This window comes from Onthophagus taurus, chromosome 6 (assembly GCF_036711975.1).
Source record: "Onthophagus taurus isolate NC chromosome 6, IU_Otau_3.0, whole genome shotgun sequence".
Classification (NCBI taxonomy): Eukaryota; Metazoa; Arthropoda; class Insecta; order Coleoptera; family Scarabaeidae; genus Onthophagus; species Onthophagus taurus.
This window is the reverse complement of record NC_091971.1, coordinates 3,750,204-3,772,444: the sequence shown is the minus strand read 5'-3', so window position 1 is coordinate 3,772,444 and position 22,241 is coordinate 3,750,204. Positions and strand designations below refer to the sequence as shown.

The 22,241-nt window shown below is 31.9% G+C and overlaps 1 protein-coding gene, 1 long non-coding RNA gene and 1 pseudogene across 13 annotated transcripts in view; 1 reads left to right on the top strand and 2 right to left on the bottom strand.

The window, feature by feature from the left end:
- LOC111414968 (neural cadherin) overlaps positions 1–22,241 on the bottom strand; it is a 286,762-nt gene that overhangs the window by 238,821 nt on the left and 25,700 nt on the right. For 8 of the 12 annotated variants that reach the window (XM_071197078.1, XM_071197082.1, XM_071197080.1 and 5 more), the window contains exons 3-4: positions 7,665–7,676; positions 2,998–3,436 (exon numbers count right to left, since the gene is read on the bottom strand). In XM_071197078.1, the coding sequence (XP_071053179.1) occupies positions 2,998–3,436; positions 7,665–7,676 (451 nt within the window). Of the gene's footprint in view, positions 1–656; positions 932–2,997; positions 3,437–7,664; positions 7,677–22,241 lie in introns of those variants that run through there. The other 4 variants (XM_071197087.1, XM_071197085.1, XM_071197086.1 and 1 more) reach the window with 2 other exon arrangements.
- Positions 15–2,935, top strand: LOC139430299 (uncharacterized). Its single transcript, XR_011640769.1, has 3 exons — positions 15–373; positions 445–614; positions 1,324–2,935. It is a non-coding gene; the product is annotated as an uncharacterized lncRNA (long non-coding RNA).
- On the bottom strand, positions 20,587–21,092 carry LOC111414970 (dynein light chain roadblock-type 2 pseudogene; annotated as a pseudogene).

Here is a 22,241-nt window from a genome sequence, read left to right as displayed (position 1 = left end):
TGTTCAACTTGTTAAATTGATAAGGAAACATGGATTTTGTTTAACAAAAAAAATTAACTTTATTATTAACTAAACTTTTGAATACTCTTATCTCAGGGTTTTAATAAAAATAATAATAATAAGACAGCGAGTTTAGGTTCAAGAAAGGAAAATTAATTTTACAGGTTTCTATTTTTAACTTCCTTAACTGAGACTACTGAGAATGAGAGAGAGAGCGTATACCACCGATAAAGAAAGATTTCAAACTATTATGTTTACCTTAAGAAACTAATAAAAATTATAAAGAGTTAAGTCTGTCGATAAAAATCGATAAATGCTCAAACAATGCAAGAATAACAGTGTTATTGTGCAATTTTGTTTCTTCAAAAGACTCGTAAGTTAGTTTGAATTACTGACATGAACATGAATAGTAAAATTCCCACTTATCTGATAAATAACTTTTAGGTTATGTGCGATTCAATTCGATTGAAGATCTCTGTTGGGTTGGAAGGTCCCTCTTAGGAATGGAAAATGGAAAGCCTCCGGAAAGCTTCGGCTTGGATAATTATTCTTCAATCTTATATTGTTTGGATTAGGAATGTAGTAAATGCCCTTGGAAAATTTTCAGGAATCAGGTAAAAAACTATCAATTAGAAGTAACATTTATAATTACTTACAGGTGATGTGAAACTGTATTATCGCGAACTTTGCACACGAAACAATACATTTTTAAACATAACGGTGTGACTGGCTGTGACACAACAAAACGATAAACGTCAAATGGAAGAGGTTTGACACTTTTGTGCGCATGCGCCCGTCTGTTTAGTACCGTTTTATGTCTATCTTTGTTACACTTTCACATTATCGCTTTCCATCTGCGTCTATTCACCTTGAGCCACATTTTTGTTAGTAGATATATTCAGTTAGCTCAATCCATATTATATATAATCAAAGGATTGAACTTATCGGAGAACTAATTTTAGGTTAGGAAACTATTTCGGATTTTTTTTAGGTTAGATTTTTTAATCAAATTTAACAGAGCTCTTGCCCTTACTAAATTGGACTGACTTGGCTCAACTTTTTCCTCTTCTTATATACCCCTTTCCCCTTCTCCAGAAAATTTCCTTCCTTTTATTTTAAACCCTCTATCCTCATTGGTAGATGGGTTTCGCGCCATTTCTTCTTTTAAAAATATTTTAAATATTTCTAAAGTTCGAAAGCGCCATCCATCGGATTTCTTTTGAATTACTCAAAATTCCAAAATTTCTTTTATTAATATCTTCTTTATTCCTTCACTACTCTGGATGAGACTTCGTATTTAATGCATATGTCCTTCTATTTCAGTCATGCATTGGAGGTTTCAAAATTCTCCAACCACAAAAGAAGTTTGAAGTTTACAAATTTAAAATTCAATTTCCCAAGTCAAAATTGTTCAAAGTCTTCCGGAATCTAATAAATTAGATGTTGCTGACGTTTATCTTCCCATTTTGGATATTTTTTAATGAATATTAACGGTTTGAAAAGAATTATGAGCAACTAAAAATTAAATGTCAAATAAATTGAGGTTATGTCTCTCTCTCTCAGATAACCTGTCTCGGAAGCTTTATTACAATATGCTAACAATAAAGATTTACAGGAAAATTGTGAAGGAAACGCAAACAATCACTTAAACTTTTCGCCCCTTCGAAGTTTACTTGAAGGAGTTGGTGTTTTTGTACAAAGTTTGTCGTCTTAAATTCGGAAGGATGAAAATAGGGACTTGAGTTGCGTAAATTGCTTTTCTTAACGTTTTAAATCTTATTTTAAAAAGAAAGACAATTTTTAATTGGACTGTTAAAAAGAAATAAAACAAAACAATCGGGTTAGATCATCTATTTCAGATGAATTTAAAGCGACTTTTCAAAGAAAAATTACGTGTTATTAAGTTTGTAGAAACACGCATCTGATTATAAGTTTGCAAATTTATTTCTTTTATGTTAATTTTTATTCATGACTTAGTTTTATTATTAGTTTTAAACAACGTTACCCGGAATATATATGTTATTTATACGACAATTAAGAAAACATGACGTCAAATCAAAGGCAATATCGTACATGCAAAGAAAGTATTAACATGTGAAAAGAAGTTGTGAAGGTTGTAACAAGAAATTTAATTAAAAAAAGAACGAAAACGCACTATGCAAATCGGTTCATAAACTTTTCAAAAGCATTAAAATTTAAATTCAGATAATAGATTAAAAAACAGGTAAAATGTGTTTAAAAAACGAGTAGCACATTTTGGTTTAGCCCAGATATGTCATTCCAAATGCGGACCACGTCAAAGTTTTTTCTGTATCATTTTTGAAAACTGTCATAAAAAACTCCAATTAAACGTAACGTTGCAATAACCCCACGAACTCGAAACATTTTTTTGCGCTTCATCCCTCTCTACCCACAGAAATAATGTGTTGAAATTAACGCATTGTAATTTACGTACGTTCGGATTTCACCAAAAACGCCCCAAAAACGAGGCAGGTTATACCACCACGGGTCCAAGGATCAATATTTAATTTGCAAGGGCTTTGTAGGAAAGGTCCGACGCGATGGGAGGTCGACGTAAATTTGTAAATCCTATATTCAATTGGAAAACTACCCCAATTTTGAATCAAACCCGATTTTTTTTAACGGCCCGAATTATAAATAAGGTGATGATTTTGACGAAATATTTAATTTAAATTTGTATCCATTATAACGAATATATCCAAAAGGTTATTGTGTTATTATAGGTTCCAAAATGAATTTGAATATTTTCCAATCAAACACAAATGAGTTTTTGTTAATAACAGCCATTAAAACTTAACGAAGCTTTAATTCACATCTAGTTTATAAATCGCTTTTAATAAAACAACAATTGTAATTATTTGTACTCATCTCATATTCCAATCAAAATTAATTGTAATATCTCCGTCAGTTATCATTTATCGCTCTAACATCAACATTTCAAATAAATTAAATTTATTTAAAAAAAATTAATCTTACTCGGAATCTTTTTTCTGATTTTCTGGTATTTCAGCTTCATAACTAGGCATGTAAAACTGAGGGGCTCTTTTTCCACCAACGATGGACAACCTCTCTTCGGGGGTTGATTGGAATCTTCTCTCGTCGACCCTTCCATTCTGGTCCTCAGCTTTCACGTAGAGCACGTACTCCATGTCGAGTTGAAAGAGATCCGTGCCCCTCGTTCTGACCACTCCGCTCCTCTCGTCCACCTCGAACCTACCCCCTGTACGATCGCGTACGATGAAATAGTGAATGTTATGGTCGGTGTCTGGATCGCGGGCTTGAAGGGTGAAAACTGGCGTGTTGGGCGGAGCGTTTAGTTGAACCACAGCTTGCATGGGTAATGGGCGATTGATAAAGTATGGTGGTTCGTCGTTTACGTCTCTTACATGGATGATAACTCGTTGATTATCAGTATCTAAAAAAATAATCAAAATAAATTAATGCATGATATATCAAAAGAAACCTTAATTAATAAGGATTCAACACAGAATATGTCGTTATATTTGAATAATTCGATATCGATAAGGTCAGGCTCTTTATAAGAGATTTATATGATTAAAACGAGGCTCCAACTCTACTTTTTGTATCTTTTGAATAAATTGAGATATCTTCGTGTATGATATCTTAAAAGAAAGCTTAAACAATAAGGATTTCGATGTGGTATAATTCGTCTTAATTTAATTTATGAAACGGTTAGCATCGAGTTCTTTAATAGAGCTTCATTTAATTTGAAACTAGGACTTTTTGTTCTATATCATTTGGATAATTTAAGATATTTTGATGCTTAATATATCAAATGAAAGCTTAATTAATTAGGAATTCAATGTGATGTAACGCGTTATATTTAAATGATTCGTTCTTGTTAAGGTCGGAGGTTAAACCAAAAAATATCCAAAAAAATATCGTTTTAGGAGATGCAAATTCCTAACTCTTAGAAAAATAGGGTTGGAATCATGAAATTTGCACAAGTTGCAATAAAAAGAGTGTGGATTTGAATAAATAATGTTATATCATTATCTGAGTTGGATTAAAAAAGTTCTGGATGATTAAATCAAAAATAGTCAAAAATGAACGTTTTAGGAGAGATAATAATTCCTAACTCTTAAGAAAATCTGGTTGGAATCTTGAAATAAGCTCAAGTTACAATAAAAAGAGTGTGGATTCGAATAAATAATGCTAAATTATTATTAATGTTGGATTAAAAAAGTTCTGGGTGATTAAATCAAAAATAGCCAAAAATGAACGTTTTAGGAGAGATAATAATTCCTAACTCTTAGGAAAATCGGGTTGGAATCTTGCAATTAGCTCAAGTTACAATAAAAAGAGTGTAAATTCGAATAAATAATGCTAAATTATTATTAATATTGGATTAAAAAAGTTCTGGGTGATTAAACCCAAAATACTCAAAAATGAACGTTTTAGGAGAGATAAAAATTCCTAACTCCTAGGAAAATAGGGTTGGAATCATGAAATTTGCACAAGTTGCAATAAAAAGAGTGTGGATTTGAATGAACAATGTTATATCATTATCAGAGTTGGATTAAAAACGTTCTGGGTGATTAAATCAAAAATACTCAAAAATGAACGTTTCAGGAGAGATAAAAATTCCTAACTCTTAGGAAAATGGGGTTGGAATCATGACATTTGCACAAGTTGCAATAAAAAGAGTGTGGATTCGAATAAATAATGCTATATCATTATCAGAGTTGGATTAAAAAAGTTCTTGGTGATTAAATCAAAAAATATCCAAAAAATTACTATTTTAGGAGATAAAAAATTCCTAATTCTTCGAAAAATGGGGTTGGAATCTTAAAATTAGCTCAAGTTACAATAAAGAGAGTGTAGATTCGAATAAATAATGCTAAATTATTATTAATGTTGGATTAAAAAACTTTTGGGTAATTAAATCCAAAATACTCAAAAATGAACGTTTTAGGAGAGATACAAATTCCTAACTTTTAAGAAAATAGAGTTGGAATCATGAAATTTGCACAAGTTGCAATAAAAAGAGTGTGGATTTGAATAAATAATGTTATATCGTTATCAGAGTTGGATTAAAAAAGTTTTGGATGATTAAATCAAAAATAGCCAAAAATGAATGTTTTAGGAGAGATAATAATTCCTACCTCTTAGGAAAATAGGGTTGGAATCATGAAATTTGCACAAGTTGCAATAAAAAGAGTGTAGATTCGAATAAATAATGCTATATCATTATCAGAGTTGGATTAAAAAAATTCTGGGTGATTAAATCAAAAAATATCCAAAAAACTACTATTTTAGGAGATAAAAAATTCCTAATTCTTCGAAAAATGGGGTTGGAATCTTAAAATTAGCTCAAGTTACAATAAAGAGAGTGTAGATTCGAATAAATAATGCTAAATTATTATTAATGTTGGATTAAAAAAGTTTTGGGTAATTAAATCCAAAATACTCAAAAATGAACATTTTAGGAGAGATACAAATTCCTAACTCTTAGGAAAATAGAGTTGGAATCATGAAATTTGCACAAGTTGCAATAAAAAGAGTGTGGATTTGAATAAATAATGTTATATCGTTATCAGAGTTGGATTAAAAAAGTTTTCGATGATTAAATCAAAAATACTCAAAAATGAACGTTTCAGGAGAGATAAAAATTCCTAACTCTTAGGAAAATGGGGTTGGAATCATGAAATTTGCACAAGTTGCAATAAAAAGAGTTAGATTTGAATAAATAATGCTATATCATTATCAGAGTTGGATTAAAAAAGTTCTGGGTGATTAAATCAAAAAATATCCAAAAAAACTACTATTTTAGGAGGTAAAAAATTCCTAATTCTTCGAAAAATGGGGTTGGAATCTTAAAATTAGCTCAAGTTACAATAAAGAGAGTGTAGATTCGAATAAATAATGCAAAATTATTATTAATGTTGGATTAAAAAAGTTCTGGGTGATTAAACCCAAAATACTCAAAAATGAACGTTTTAGGAGAGATAAAAATTCCTAACTCCTAGGAAAATAGGGTTGGAATCATGAAATTTGCACAAGTTGCAATAAAAAGAGTGTGGATTTGAATAAATAATGTTATATCGTTATCAGAGTTGGATTAAAAAAGTTTTGGATGATTAAATCAAAAATAGCCAAAAATGAACGTTTTAGGAGAGATAATAATTCCTAACTCTTACGAAAATCGGGTTGGAATCTTGAAATTTGCACAAGTTGCAATAAAAAGAGTGTAGATTCGAATAAATAATGTTATATCATTATCAGAGTTGGATTAAAAAAGTTTTGGATGATTAAATCAAAAAATATCCAAAAAACTACTATTTTAGGAGATAAAAAATTCCTAATTCTTCGAAAAATGGGGTTGAAATCTTAAAATTAGCTCAATTTACAATAAAGAGAGTGTAGATTCGAATAAATAATGCTAAATTATTATTAATGTTGGATTAAAAAAGTTCTGGGTGATTAAACCCAAAATACTCAAAAATGCACGTTTTAGGAGAGATAAAAATTCCTAACTCTTAGGAAAATAGGGTTGGAATCATGAAATTTGCACAAGTTGCAATAAAAAGAGTGTGGATTTGAATAAATAATGTTATATCGTTATCAGAGTTGGATTAAAAAAGTTTTGGATGATTAAATCAAAAATAGCCAAAAATGAACGTTTTAGGAGAGATAATAATTCCTAACTCTTAGGAAAATCGGGTTGGAATCTTGAAATTAGCTCAAGTTATAATAAAAAGAGTGTAGATTCGAATAAATAATGCTAAATTATTATTAATGTTGGATTAAAAAAGTTCTGGGTGATTCAACCCAAAATACTCAAAAATGCACATTTTAGGAGAGATAAAAATTCCTAACTCTTAGGAAAATAGGGTTGGAATCATGAAATTTGCACAAGTTGCAATAAAAAGAGTGTGGATTTGAATGAACAATGTTATATCATTATCAGAGTTGGATTAAAAAAGTTCTGGGTGATTAAACCCAAAATACTCAAAAATGAACGTTTTAGGAGAGATAAAAATTCCTAACTCTTAGGAAAATGGGGTTGGAATCATGAAATTAGCTCAAGTTACAATAAAAAGAGTGTAGATTCGAATAAATAATGTTATATCGTTACCAGAGTTGGATTAAAAAAGTTCTGAGTGATTGAACCAAAAAGTACCTATATTGGACTCAAAAACCCAAGGAATTGGAACATTGCGCTGTGTTACTCATAATATTTTGTGAGGCCGAGGCGCTACAATATGGTAATCAGTTACAAATAGCCCAAGAATTATTTTATGATTTTATTTAATTGTAAAATTATAATTTAATTTGAATAAATTATAAGAAAAAAAAATAAATTGTTAAATTTTCAAAGTTAAATATAAATTTCCGTGAAAAAGTTTTGAATATTTGCAAACGGTATATTTAATATCAGTATCGATTTCACTCTGGGTATTTTAATTGTAATTTTTGGGCCTACCTCTGGATTTATTTTAAAAATATCGGCGTGCGTAATTTACCCGGAAATTGAAATTCAATTAAAACGCTAACCGATCCCCATTCGGAGACCCGGTGTGCAAAATATGAAAGCGGTTTAATTATGAGCTTTCGAGTTTTTGTTTGTTTTATAGGAACGCGTTTCACGTTTCGCACAAAATCATTTTGGATGTACTTACACTTTACTCCTGCTGAATATCGATGATCGAAAAAAAGCAGCACAAATAAAAGTTTAAAGTCAGTAAAGAGATATTATTACCCTGATAAAATTGCTTTTTGGGGATGTCGTAAATTTTCAAAAACTTCACGGTCACATCTATTCAAAGTCGAACTTTTTGGTTCGTGTAAACTTTTTAACTTAGAGAATCAAAGAAGGAAAGAAAAAAATCCAATAAGTTTCTACCCGCTGATTTCCATATACATAGAAACTTTTTAAATCTTTGTTATTCTTTAAATCTAAAGTTTGTAATTGAATATTTTATTTTTTGGCAAAACTAAAACCTAATGGCGCCTTTTTTATTTAAATGTAAGAAGTAGGTACTCAAAGGCACTTTATTTTTTTTCTTACTCTCTATTTGAAAACCAACTTTGCACGCCCACTCGATGCGAATGCCGTCGGGGGGACTCCCCAATCGAATTAGACGCTTCCGTGACTTGCACACAGATGGCGGTAGCCGGTCAGAATCCGTCTCAATTACCGACTACTGTGCTCTCTCGGTTAGTAATTAACGATGGATGGAGAGAGGGAGCTACTGCTTCTCTCGGACAGTTGAATCATTACACGTTCCATTGTGCATGCAGTAAATTTCCAATTTATACATGAATATGTATTTACTATAAATTATCAAAAAAGAAAGAAACCCGAATAATAATTAAAGAAAAGAACATTTTTTTACAAACTTATCTTAATCTAACAAGTTCAAATTGGCTAGTTTGCTTTCCACGAACCGAAACACACTTAAAATTGCAAAATCGATACCTTGTTTTGCGCCTCGTTGACCGAAAGCGTTGTAACTTTTTTTTTTTTATTTACTTTTTTACAACGAAACTCGATGTGATGGAAATCAATATTACTCGAGAGTTTTAGTCGTCGATTTGATAGTTGATTCATGGATGACCCGACCGTTAGTAAAATGGGTAGACAGCGCGCGCGTGACCTTTTCCCTTATTAACTTTGTCCCTCGCTTAATTTGATATATCGCATGTTGGCGAGGATTTTCGACGTTGTTAGTTAGGTATCGTCGACTTTTCCTGTAACGCGATGCTTCACGGCGTCGCATTTCACTCATTCGACTTTGGTAACGAAATTTTAGCGAAAGTTGTACGCCACAGAACTTTTTCAGTAATCGAATGACTTAGTTGGTCGGAGCTTGGCGATAAAAATTTTCGTCTGGAATGTATCGAATTCTTAAACAAGATAAAAGTTTTTTTTTATAAAAGCGGAGGGTGACTGATTAGATTTTCTAGATTATTGAATACCAAATTGAGTTCATCATTTATGTATTTTGTTACGTATATGAGCTTAAACACATTTTTTATATTTCAATACAAACGTATTATTTAGAAGCCGAGGAACCACCGCTGCCGAGGCAAGAGCATTAATACTCGAAAAGTAGACAGTATAGCTTATTTTTTACGATGAATATGCCATTTGGCAACCGAGCTGTGTTGCCGAGGCAGTAGAATACAAGAAATTTAAAAAGATATTAAATCTGGTGAATATTGGTGAAGCAGCTGCTGAGGCAGTAGTGCATATATTTAAAAATCTGCAGTAAACCTTATTATTCAATAAAAACATATAGTATCAGCCGAGGCAACCTCGCTGGCAACCTCGCATTTAATTTGAAACTAGGACTTATTATTCTGTATCATATGGATAACCTGAAATATTTTGATGCTTAATATATCAAATGAAAGCTTAATTAATAAGGAATGCAATATGATAAAACGAGTTGTAATTGAATGATTCGTTATTGGTAAGGTCGAGTGATTAAATCAAAAATATCAAAAAAAACTATCGATTTAGGAGATAAAATATTTCTAACTCTTAGGAAAATAGGGTTGGAATCATGAAATTTGCACAAGTTGCAATAAAAAGAGTGTGGATTTGAATAAATAATGTTATATCATTATCAGTGTTGGATTAAAAAAGTTCTGGGTGATTATATCAAAAAATATCCAAAAAACTACTGTTTTAGGAGATAAAAAATTCCTAATTCTTAGAAAAATCGGGTTGGAATCTTGAAATTAGCTCAAGTTACAATAAAAAGAGTGTAGATTCGAATAAATAATGCTAAATTATTATTAATGTTGGATTAAAGAAGTTCTGGGTGATTAAATCAAAAATAGCCAAAAATGAACGTTTTAGGAGAGATAAAAATTCCTAACTCTTAGGAAAATCGGGTTGGAATCTTGAAATTTGCATAAGTTGCAATAAAAGGAATGTAGATTCGAATAAATAATGCTATATCATTGTCAGAGTTGGATTAAAAAGGTTCTAGGTGATTACATCAAAAAATATCCAAAAAGCTAGTGTTTTAGGAGATAAAAAATTCCTAATTCTTAGAAAAATCGGGGTGGAATCTTGAAATTAGCTCAAGTTATAATAAAAAGAGTGTAGATTCGAATAAATAATGCTAAATTATTATTAATATTGGGTTAATAAAGTTCTGGGTGATTAAATACAAAATACCCAAAATGAAAGTTTTAGGAGAGATAAAAATTCCTAACTCATAGGATAATAAGGTTGGAATCATGAAATTTGCACAAGTTGCAATAAAAAAAGTGTAGATTCGAATAAATGATGCTATATCATTATCAGAGTTGGATTGAAAAAATTCTGGATGATTAAATCAAAAAATATCCAAAAACCTACTGTTTTAGGAGATAAAAAATTCCTAATTCTTAGAAAAATCGGGTTGGAATCTTGAAATTAGCTCAAGTTACAATAAAAAGAGTGTAGATTCGAATAAATAATGCTAAATTATTATTAATGTTGGATTAAAGAAGTTCTGGGTGATTAAATCAAAAATAGCCAAAAATGAACGTTTTAGGAGAGATAAAAATTACTAACTCTTAGGAAAATCGGCTTGGAATCTTGAAATTTGCATAAGTTGCAATAAAAGGAATGTAGATTCGAATAAATAATGCTATATCATTGTCAGAGTTGGATTAAAAAGGTTCTGGGTGATTACATCAAAAAATATCCAAAAAGCTAGTGTTTTAGGAGATAAAAAATTCCTAATTCTTAGAAAAATCGGGGTGGAATCTTGAAATTAGCTCAAGTTATAATAAAAAGAGTGTAGATTCGAATAAATAATGCTAAATTATTATTAATATTGGGTTAATAAAGTTCTGGGTGATTAAATACAAAATACCCAAAATGAAAGTTTTAGGAGAGATAAAAATTCCTAACTCATAGGATAATAAGGTTGGAATCATGAAATTTGCACAAGTTGCAATAAAAAAAGTGTAGATTCGAATAAATGATGCTATATCATTATCAGAGTTGGATTGAAAAAATTCTGGATGATTAAATCAAAAAATATCCAAAAACCTACTGTTTTAGGAGATAAAAAATTCCTAATTCTTAGAAAAATCGGGTTGGAATCTTGAAATTAGCTCAAGTTACAATAAAAAGAGTGTAGATTCGAATAAATAATGCTAAATTATTATTAATGTTGGATTAAAGAAGTTCTGGGTGATTAAATCAAAAATAGCCAAAAATGAACGTTTTAGGAGAGATAAAAATTACTAACTCTTAGGAAAATCGGCTTGGAATCTTGAAATTTGCATAAGTTGCAATAAAAGGAATGTAGATTCGAATAAATAATGCTATATCATTGTCAGAGTTGGATTAAAAAGGTTCTGGGTGATTACATCAAAAAATATCCAAAAAGCTAGTGTTTTAGGAGATAAAAAATTCCTAATTCTTAGAAAAATCGGGGTGGAATCTTGAAATTAGCTCAAGTTATAATAAAAAGAGTGTAGATTCGAATAAATAATGCTAAATTATTATTAATATTGGGTTAATAAAGTTCTGGGTGATTAAACAAAAAATATCCAAAATGAAAGTTTTAGGAGAGATAAAAATTCCTAACTCATAGGATAATAAGGTTGGAATTATGAAATTTGCACAAGTTGCAATAAAAAAAGTGTAGATTCGAATAAATGATGCTATATCATTATGAGAGTTGGATTGAAAAAGTTCTGGATGATTAAATCAAAAAATATCCAAAAACCTACTGTTTTAGGAGATAAAAAATACGTATCTCTTAGAAAAATTGGGTTGGAATCTTGAAATTAGCACAAATTACAAAAGAAAGAGTGTAGATTAAAATAAATATTGCTAAATTATTATTAATGTTGGATTAAAAAAGTTCTGGGTGATTAAATCAAAAATACCCAAAAATAAACGTTTTAGGAGAGATAAAAATTTCTAACTCTTAGGAAAATATGGTTGGAATCATGAAATTTGCACAAGTTGCAATAAAAGGAGTGTGGATTCAAATAAATAGTGCTATATCATTATCAGAGTTGGATTGAAAAAGTTCTGGATGATTAAATCAAAAAATATCCAAAAAACTACTACTTTAGGAGATAAAATATCCCTAATTTTTAGAAAAATCGGGTTGGAATCGTGAAATTAGCTCAAGTTACAATAAAAAGAGTGTAGATTCGAATAAATAATGCTAAATTATTATTAATATTGGGTTAATAAAATTCTGGGTTATTAAGTCAAAAATACCCAAAAAAAAAACGGTTTAGGAGAGATAAAAATTCCTAACTCTTAGGAAAATAGTATTAGCCGAGGAAACCTTGCTGCCGAGGCAGTACTGGAAAAAAAAACAGTAAAATTTATTTTCTACTATAAATACATTGAAGTGTTGTTATTTTGATTGAGAATAGATTTGTGTAATCGACACTATCACAATTGAAAATTATTTAAAGTGAAGGACCGTCTCAAGTAAACAACAAGGGTTCGCACTTGATATAATGGTAGATTCCCCCTGTTTTTGGCAGCATCGTCTCCTTCAGTATTTCAGCCAAACTGCACCGAACCAACGCCCCTAGACATATTTGTTAGGATCGAATAAATAGAATTCAAAGTCGCGGCGATGTTAAATTCTCACAACACGAAAATCTACCGCACTTTTATGTAGATTTAGATCCAGACGCGCAAATTGCGTCGTCTAGGAAATTCCTTCGTGTCCGTTTTTTCTTTTTTGGGTTAGGTGGATTAAATAGTGAGATAAACACGGCATTTTTATTGACTTTTCCTGAAATAACGTCAACCGCCTAGCGTTGTAGGGAATCGATAAGGACGCGAGACGACGCTCGTTCTGGCAAGGGCTCTGGTCACGACGCTATCAGATCGAGCCGCAAAGTCGGTAATAGTCGCTCCCTGTAATTTGCTCGGCTGATTTATTACTAACACTGCAAGATAAACGTGTGCCCTATCTTCGCTTTTAATTGCTTCGCCCGTAATCTTGTTTAAAGCGCACAATGCAGTAATGGATAAAGATCAGTAAACAGACTAAAAAGGTGTCAATCTAAAATCTAGTTGAAACGTTAAGACCTCAACTGAGTTACTACATACTTAAATCTTTCTATGTATACATTTCAACTATCCTATATACATTCCTGGTGTTATTCGAAGAGAGCCAAACTATGTTCATTCAGTGTGGGCACTCGGCATTTATTATTCACGCTAATTTACTCACATCCCAAATTCATGCGGTTACGTGGTCGTGAAAGACAAGTTTGCTCGTTTCTGGTTAGAGTGAAAATAGCTACTATCTGTTGTGGCAAGTAGCAACACTCATCCCAACTTTGCTTAAAAATTTTATACAATGAAACCAATTGAACGTTTACTCACAGCTGCACAATAATAATCGTAATTGAACAAGTCACAAATTCCAGTCGTAATCTTAATAACCCATAAAGATATAAATATATGAGAGTCGAGACGAACTTGAAACATTTATACTGAATCACATTATAACTGGAAATATGCGGGGAATTAAAACAGCGAAATAATGTGGTATAACGGAATTTTGGTTTAATTCGGTAGTTCTTGGGAAGTTCACGGATTTATTGGAGTTAATGTGGAAGTTCGGCCGCCGATAACCCGACATAACCCAACTTCGGCGTTAAGTTTTAGTAGTTTCACATGGATTACCGGCCGTAGCCGGATGTGACAAGTCCTTGAGGTTAAAATACGGCCCGCCGAGTTTATGCGGTGCAATGCCGGCGGGTTAAAAGGACTATTTGGACGTAAATAGAGTTCGAGAAGGCGGCTGGACTTTAAATTACTCGCCAAAAGTTAAATTCTTTATAAACATTATAAGAACAAGAATTATTCGAAATTAATTCCACGGGTAATTTATACAGAATCGATTGTCCGAAATGATTGAATCAGTTATGTGTTAAAGCCGCCCTTAAACCGGAAATATTTACTCGTGTGGTCATCGTTGTGCAAATCTCATGGTTCACTGAGACAGCTGCACGCCTATGTTCGTTAATCAGATTAAAGTCCCTTCCTGACCTACACCAATATGTTCAGTTCTCGTCCGAAGCAACAATGTAGCATGAAACTTTTTAAAAAATGTTTTAACAAAAGACATGAATACTAAGCATCAAAGACAGAAATTACAAATCACGTACTAACACGTCCGCTTTCGTAAGGAATGTGATTAATCATGACATATGCCATCATTTAATTATTAACGGCGTCGCATTTTCATATCACCAACACGAATCCTCCTCACAGGTATATCCGAAGCGATTTTAAAATTGCGGTCGTAATGTGAGCCAAGCATCATTTATCACTCTCTTAAGAATACGTTGCCGCCAAGTGGCCTTTCGGTCATTTATCAAACCGCGCCATATAGATAGATAGATAGCAAGTACGTGTTTATAGAGAGTTTTGAAAAATAACGTTATAATGTAATCGATATAAAACAATGCAAATTAATCGTATAAAAATGTTTATATTCGCTTTAACTTCTTAATCTATGAGTTTTGTTGAAAAATTCATGGCATGTTTGTTTTTTCCGGTCTTAAAGCCTATTCTGTAATAAAACCGGAATCGATAGGTGGCGCTTCCGGCAGTCGGCGCGTGTGTGAGAAGGAAAAAAATAACGTGTGAACCGCACGCTTACGCCGACGTTGGTGTCGCTCTATCGATCCACATTTGTTCCCCTTCGCCTTAACGTACACACTTCCTCCCTTCATCCCAAGTTTGCCTCTGTCAGAATTTCAAGTAGAAAAGGGACGAATGTAACACGTTCATAGTATTATTCAAGATGACACGAAATATTATAATTTCTTTCAGATACTACTTTCAGAATACTATAATTTTACATTTCTTTCAGATACTGCTTGAAATATCATATTAAATTATATCAACTCGTTTTTACTGATGATGGTGTTATAAGTATCGAAACTGGCAAAAAGTAATACATACAGTAAATTTTACTTAAGATGCATACTTACTTTTGCCCACATAAAATGCAACATGTCTGAATGTTTCTAATTCTAGGTCTAATGTTAGTTCTAGTGACAGTGTTAGGTTGCGCTAGTTAATATAAGATATTACTATGTTGCATATTTTTATTGAACTAAAAGACGCACGGCTAAACCCGATACTTTCTAGTTCTGCTCTACCACTATCACTAGAACTAACACAAGACCTAGAACTAGAATCATTCGGGATTAGCCGTCTTGAGAGACGTGTGGCTAAATCCGAATATATCTAGTTCTAGGTGCAACAGCAGGGGACAGTGCAAGTGCATAGTAGTTTCGTAACTATGGTTATTGCTCATATACTGCGAGTTATGTGAAATTCCCGGTATACATATTATTATATAACAAGTGCCAAAAATAATTTTATATACAATTTGGTTAAGTTACTGTATTTTAATAAAATAATTTAATAAATGATCACAAATATATTATTTTAGTATTAGACTTGAGATGTCTTACTTGATAATGATGCAGAAGAATCGAAAACTCATTTTTTAAGTGTCAGTTTAAACGTCAACTTTAACGATTGATTCAAACCTAAATTATTTTTAAATCAAGGATTTATTGATACCTATAATTCTAGTTTAATTTGGCGTCCTTCAATTCCTGTAAGTTGCTTTCAACTTCCTGATAATAGTTTATTATCCACTTATAATACGATGCACAGATGAGAATATCGTAAATTTGGTTTTCAATCTTTTCAATTAGACATTGTTATATTAAGAAGACGGGTTTTATTTATTTTAAAAAAGTAGCTTACATGTCTCGATCCTTTTTTTTAAATAAATTCCAATGTCGAATACCTCAAAATTGAAAATATCGTAAAGCAAGTGCAATTATCTTGGTTATTATTATAGGTGGAGTATTATAACTACGACATTATATAGACACTTTTTTACGGAGAATTCGATGACGTAGTCAAAAAAAAATTTTCGGTTTTATATTTTGAGATATTATACACTGATTAATCGCTTATTAAATTCGTTATTTTTTTCTGATTACAAAAATATAGGATTCGACACGTCTATCTCTTACTATTTTAGAATAAATCTAAAAATAAACTTTTTTTATAAAATTTTTAAACGCCAGTGTCGTCGAAGAAAAGAAATTTACAGTTTCCTGTAAATTACGGAGCGGTATTTAAATTATGGGGTATTATTTTTCTGATATTTAAAAACAAATAATTATGTTTATTACACCAACTGGTAATACGGAAATATTTAATGGAGTGCATTGTTTTGGATTAGAGAAACACGTTTTTTTATTTTTAGTTATAGTACCGTAATTTACAGGAAACTGTAAATTTAATTTCTTTGAGGACACTAAAAAAAAAGTTTATTTTTAGTTTTATTCTAAAACAATAAGAAATAGACCTGTCGAACCCTATATTTTTGTAATCAGAAAAAAATAACGAATTTAATAAGCGAATAATCACTGGTTATTTGCATTAAAAAAAAAAAAAATTGTCATAATATCTCAAAATCTAAAACCGCAAAAATTTTTTTGACTACGTCATCAAATTCACTGTAAAAAAGTGTCCATATAATGTCTTAGTTATAATACTCCACCTATAATAATAACCAAGATATTTGCACTTGCTGGTATTACGATATTTTCAATTTTGGCCTCTAGGAAAAAAACAAAAGATGATAGCGCTTTGAGATTTTCGACATTGGAATTTATTTAAAAAAAGAGATCGAGACATGTAAGCTACTTTTTTTTTAACTCTTATAGTTTCCGAGATTACTGCTTCATTAGCATGGTTGCCTCGACACCTAAATAACAATATTAGCATCAACACCTTAATTTATACCTTTTAAATTTATATGTACTCTACAGTCGGGGCAATGTAGTTTCCTCCTGGTTGCCAAATGGTATATTCATCGTAAAAGATAAGCTATATCACATTCATTTGATGTTCAAAATGTTGACATTCAAAATCCGCTATCTTATCGAACTTAAGAAGTGATTAACGCACAATGAATGAGACAACTTAAACAGAGACAACTTCATTTACCACCAATAGCAGTAATACCTTGCTTCCTCGCAATAATATGGCGTCAGATTTGGCGGGATGTCACTTCTGGTTATACTACCCCATTTTCGAGTATTAATGCTACTGCCTCTGCAGCTAACATACCTCGGCTTCTAATACTATACGTTTTTATTAAATAATAAGGTTTACGTTAATTTTCAAATCTTTGCACTACTGCTTCAGCAGCTTCAACTAACACTTGTAACTCCAACAATAGATTTAATATTTTATTTTATGTATACTCTACTGCCTCGGCAATGTAGTGTCCTCGGTTGCCAAATGGTTATTAATCGCAAAAGATAAGCTATACTGTCTACTTTTAGAGTATTAATGACTTATAACTTCAAGGGATTTAATTTTTTTTTTAATTTACGTGTATTCTACTGCTTTGGCTTCCAAGTGATATATTCGCCGTAAAAGATAAGCAGATAGTATAGTTTTATGCATTTAAATATTTGAGTAAATTATTATTATAGAACAACATCCATGTTATTTTCAGTATGTGGATAAAATAGACATAATAATAATAGACATATCAAATCACATACCTAAATTTATAATGAAACTAAGTATATGATATCAACAAAATGCTAATTACAAACGTGAATGTGTTATTTCAGTAATGTTTACTTTCGAGTAAAGTGAGCTCATATTAACCGAAACGCAAGTTATGTGTACACATTTAGCAATATGACACAAGGCTCCACGATTGACTTAATGGAAACGGTCTGTTACTAAATATTTGTTGTGATACGGAGACGGAAATGATTAATAACAGTTGTTCGTGGAGTTTTTCCTGGATGATCGTTAGTGTAGAACTGTTATGGGTGACATAAAAATGAGGTCATCCCGAGCGGAATCCCTGCTTTTCTCTCGGTCTAGTTTAACGTCTCACAACGTTTTATTTCCGGCCATTTATAACTGTGTATATGCGCGCGAGTGTTAAACGTTAATGTGGGTGCGTTTGCACGAGAACATACTCTCTCACACGGTGCATAACGGTGTTGGAGCGGCAGGTTCACCTTTTGTACTGCAATTCATCTTCCTTTAAAACAATTTCCGAAGAGAACGGATTTTCTTATACACTTGTCACGATCTAACCTATTGAACTGAATATTATGTGTGCGTTTTAGTTTAGTTTTAGAATTTTTCCATAAAATTTATTTTCCGTTAACATCGTATTAAGAATTAACGGTTTAACGAGAGTTTAAAACTAGCTTCCTTCCGAGAGAGCACCATCTTGCGGACGTTGCGTCTCCTGCATATTTAGCCAAGAAAATAATGAGCGCCTGCTGCTGCCCTTGCATAATGTATAATGTTATTACCATGGTTATAAACACTCGCACCTTTAACCGTTTTATTGTCCAAGAAAAATTTTAATAAATGGGAACGTTAGAAAATTAAAAATATCGTAACAATGTTGGAAGTAGTAAATGGTTGCTGCGAAATTACGAGAAAGAGCGCAACATTTATCGATTCGCGAATACGATGCGGAGCGAAAATAAGAACAAACCGGACGAGAAAGCGGGCGAACAAATTGAAATATAAAAACTTAATTGGGGTACGAGCGCAGGTAGATAAATGCTGCTAAAAAGGCCGCAGGAAAAAAGTTGCAAAAAAAACAACCTGAATACTCGCAGCACGGGATTTGTACAGCAAAGCAGAAGCTTTTTCTTATCTCCAATCCATTTTGTCACTTTAATAGTTAAAATTGTCGGATATAATTTAATAAAAGCAACTTTTTATTTAAATAAAGGATTTCGTTTTGTGGGGATTAAATACAATGCGGACAATTGGAGGAATACCTTGAGGGTATTAAGAGGAGTCGAAGAGAATGGAGCTCTATTATTATGGAGAATAGGGGGAAACAATCGGCATTCATCCTCCTCCTTCGCCTAAAATACTCGTTTTAATTAGAAAATTATCATTTTACAATCAAAATAGCCAATTTCAAACTCAATCGGGAATTCGAGACTAAATTTGAGATATGTGACACTATTAAACATCATTTTAGATTTATTTACTAAAGCTTCACCGACAAAAAGCTCCAACCCTAAGTAATACAAGAACCCAGAAACTGTTTACTGTAGTTCTCGCAGGGCCGGAACGGCGTTGTTCACTTATTACTTGGAAATCGAGTTTCGTCCGCAATTTCAGTTATTTACCGAGGGGAATCAGGAAACTCTGTGTATAGAACCTTAGGGAGAAGATGATTCATCAGTTCGTCATCGCTTTAAATCTTACGTAAAAGACAAATATAATACCTTAGCTACCGTTGTGCGTATCACAAAGAGAAACTATTTAATTCGGTTCAAAATCTAATATTCGTTTGAGTCAATGTGAAATTCCTTAGAAAAGCAATTTCTAGACTTTATATCATCCGCACGGAAATATACTCGTAGAGAAGGAACGCAGACAAACAACACTACGATGATAGAACGGCTGTCAACGGTGTCGGGTGATGAAGTTAAATGTGAACACGTCTTGATACAATCTTGGTTTCATAATGCTTTGAAGTAATCAATAAAAATATGAAAATAGTTAGAATTGAACTTTTGAAATTTTATTAAAATTTCTTGAAAATTGTTTCAAGTTTTTGGGCTTGAAGTACTTTGAAAAGCCAACACAGGATGTTAAGGCCCGGTATAGTGATAGCACCGTTTCCCGTGGCTTTCATTTGTAAAGTTTCCGGCTTAAATTAAATGTCAACTGCAGTCCGGGACTTCGCCCGTGAACGCCGAGTAACCGTAACGAACCAATTTGCATCTGGGTACTGAGAATTCGTGGATTCGGACCCACGAACGAACGTGGCAAAAAGGCAGCTGAGAGACGAAATTGAACCGTGGAGGGGTTGCCATAATTGACTTAGACTCGCTTTTTTTTCTTTAAACATCTAAAAGCTAAACGACTTTGACTTTTTGTTTACTTTATTCAATTCTATTTTATTTTTAACGGTTCTTTTCTGACTGGAGAAACATTTTCGAGATGTTAATGAGAATAGTAAAAAGAATAACGTTTGAATCCTATACAAAAAAATAATACAAAATAATCTAGAAGGCTTAAGGTTTGGAGTAATGTAACCTCAAACATCCTTCTTTAAGCTCGAAAAGTTTCTTTATTTCATTGCAAAACGTTTCGGAGAAAAAATTATTTATGTTCATTTTCAAGAAACGTCAAATTTAAATCGTTTTGTGGCAAAATCCATTCAACCTGAAAGTCTAAAATTTGGTACAAGCTAACCTCACACAATGTTTTATCACCCCAGAAAAGTTTTATTTTTCTAATAAAATGGATTTTGGAGAAACGAATTCTTTTCTTCAATCATATTGAAAAGAACGATTTTTAAAAAGATGTATGAAAGATATTAATCCAGATAACTTAAAGGATTTTTGTGTAGTATAGATTTCATAAACAGAAAAATCACTCAATTACTTTCCTGTATACTTTCCAAAAGATCCTCAGCTTTCAACTTTAATATCTCAAAACCAAATCTAAGATGCATTTAATATTGTTCCGAAAGACTAAAAATCAGATTTGCTTTATTAAAAATATTTAATTAATTTTTGATGTAAAATATAAATATGTATAAAGATTTAGAAATAAAAAATAAATTTAGAAAAATTCAATCGATTGGATTTTGAACCACGACCAAAAGAAATTCTTTATCTGGAGCTATCATAATCTCATTTTTTCTGCTCCGTAATCGTATAAAAGTTAAATCATTACTAGAATCCAAATCTTTAATAACAACCCTAGCTCTTTCGACTAAAGCTAAAACTAATCCAGCGTAATGAACGGCAACAGAATTTTCCATGCTTGTTTTAACTGCAATCCCTTCAGAATTAATAATTAAGAATCCAACGATTCCTTTATGTGATACCAATTTCTTCATAAGATCTTCTAATTCTGCTTGTAAAGACATGTTTTAGCTGTAGAACCAAGGTTGAACTAAATATATTTGACAATTTATGACAAGTGTGTCAAAATCGATTTGAAAAATAAGAAAGTGGAGTATACATATATCTTGAAAAGAAGCGGCCACTTCGCTAACAACTTGGTTTTATTGACTTCCGGTGTCGCGTGGAATGTTGATATATGCGAAAAGCCGCATTTGGCCGCAAATTTACCGTCTGCGGACCACGCGCGCGATTGCATCAAATAATAATGTGACCCCTGCGCCGCCGGTAGAAGAGCGAGACCCTCAAACTCATATTTTAAAATTTAATAAGCCCATTTTGGCAGGCGAACGTATATCAGACTCTCCACGGACGTCCATATCATATAAGTGGAGCCAAAATTGTTCTTGTAACTTCTTTTTTTTTTTTGTTCAGTTTATTGAAAGATTTAATTTCGAATTTTTTTATCCGCGATAAATTTATGTTAGTTTACTTCGTTTTGAAAATAGAATTTGAAATTTAGGTAACGTAAACGGAAACACTACAACAACGAATTACTAACAATACTAAATTGTTTTTGGGTTGTTGATTAAATAATGGCATTTGCAAAAATATACAATGTTGAGAGCACGCAGTGCGGCGTGGCGTTTGAAATTCGTCGGCAGATGCAACGTCCATTTGTCTCCCTCACTCTTTTATAAATTATTGATGAGAACCGTCCACTGCCCCATTTGCCAACGTAGACATAACCCACCCCTATTGAACGGAAAAAGTGGGTTTATTGTCGCTCTTTTACTAAATTTTTTAACATTCTTTACAGACCTTTAGCAACAAGAACAAATTTCGTTTTGAAATGCACTGCATTTTCGATTCTAAAGTGGTAATCGTGTTTAAGGTCGTTAAAATACAGGAAGGGTACTTGTACAGGCATAAAATTGGGCTTAAATTCATTAGAAAATAGAGTTCATTGTTTTGCTCATCACGTACATTTAACACGCTCAGTTAGTTCATTTTGGATAATTAAAAAGTTATCTCAAATAATGTACAACTACATTTGTATCACCCTTTTTTGTTCGTGCCTTTATAATCACTGTTTTCACAGAAATTTTTATGATCAACTATAAAAGATAGAAAATATCGCATCAGTCTAGTCATGTTTGAAAATGAATCCAAACACGACCTATTTTGCTGTTACGGTTCCCGAGATATTTTGATTTCAAATTTTTTGTAAAATTCAAGATGGTCGAAAACAAATAATTCATAAATATTGGGAGAGATAATTGAAAAACACGTAAAAT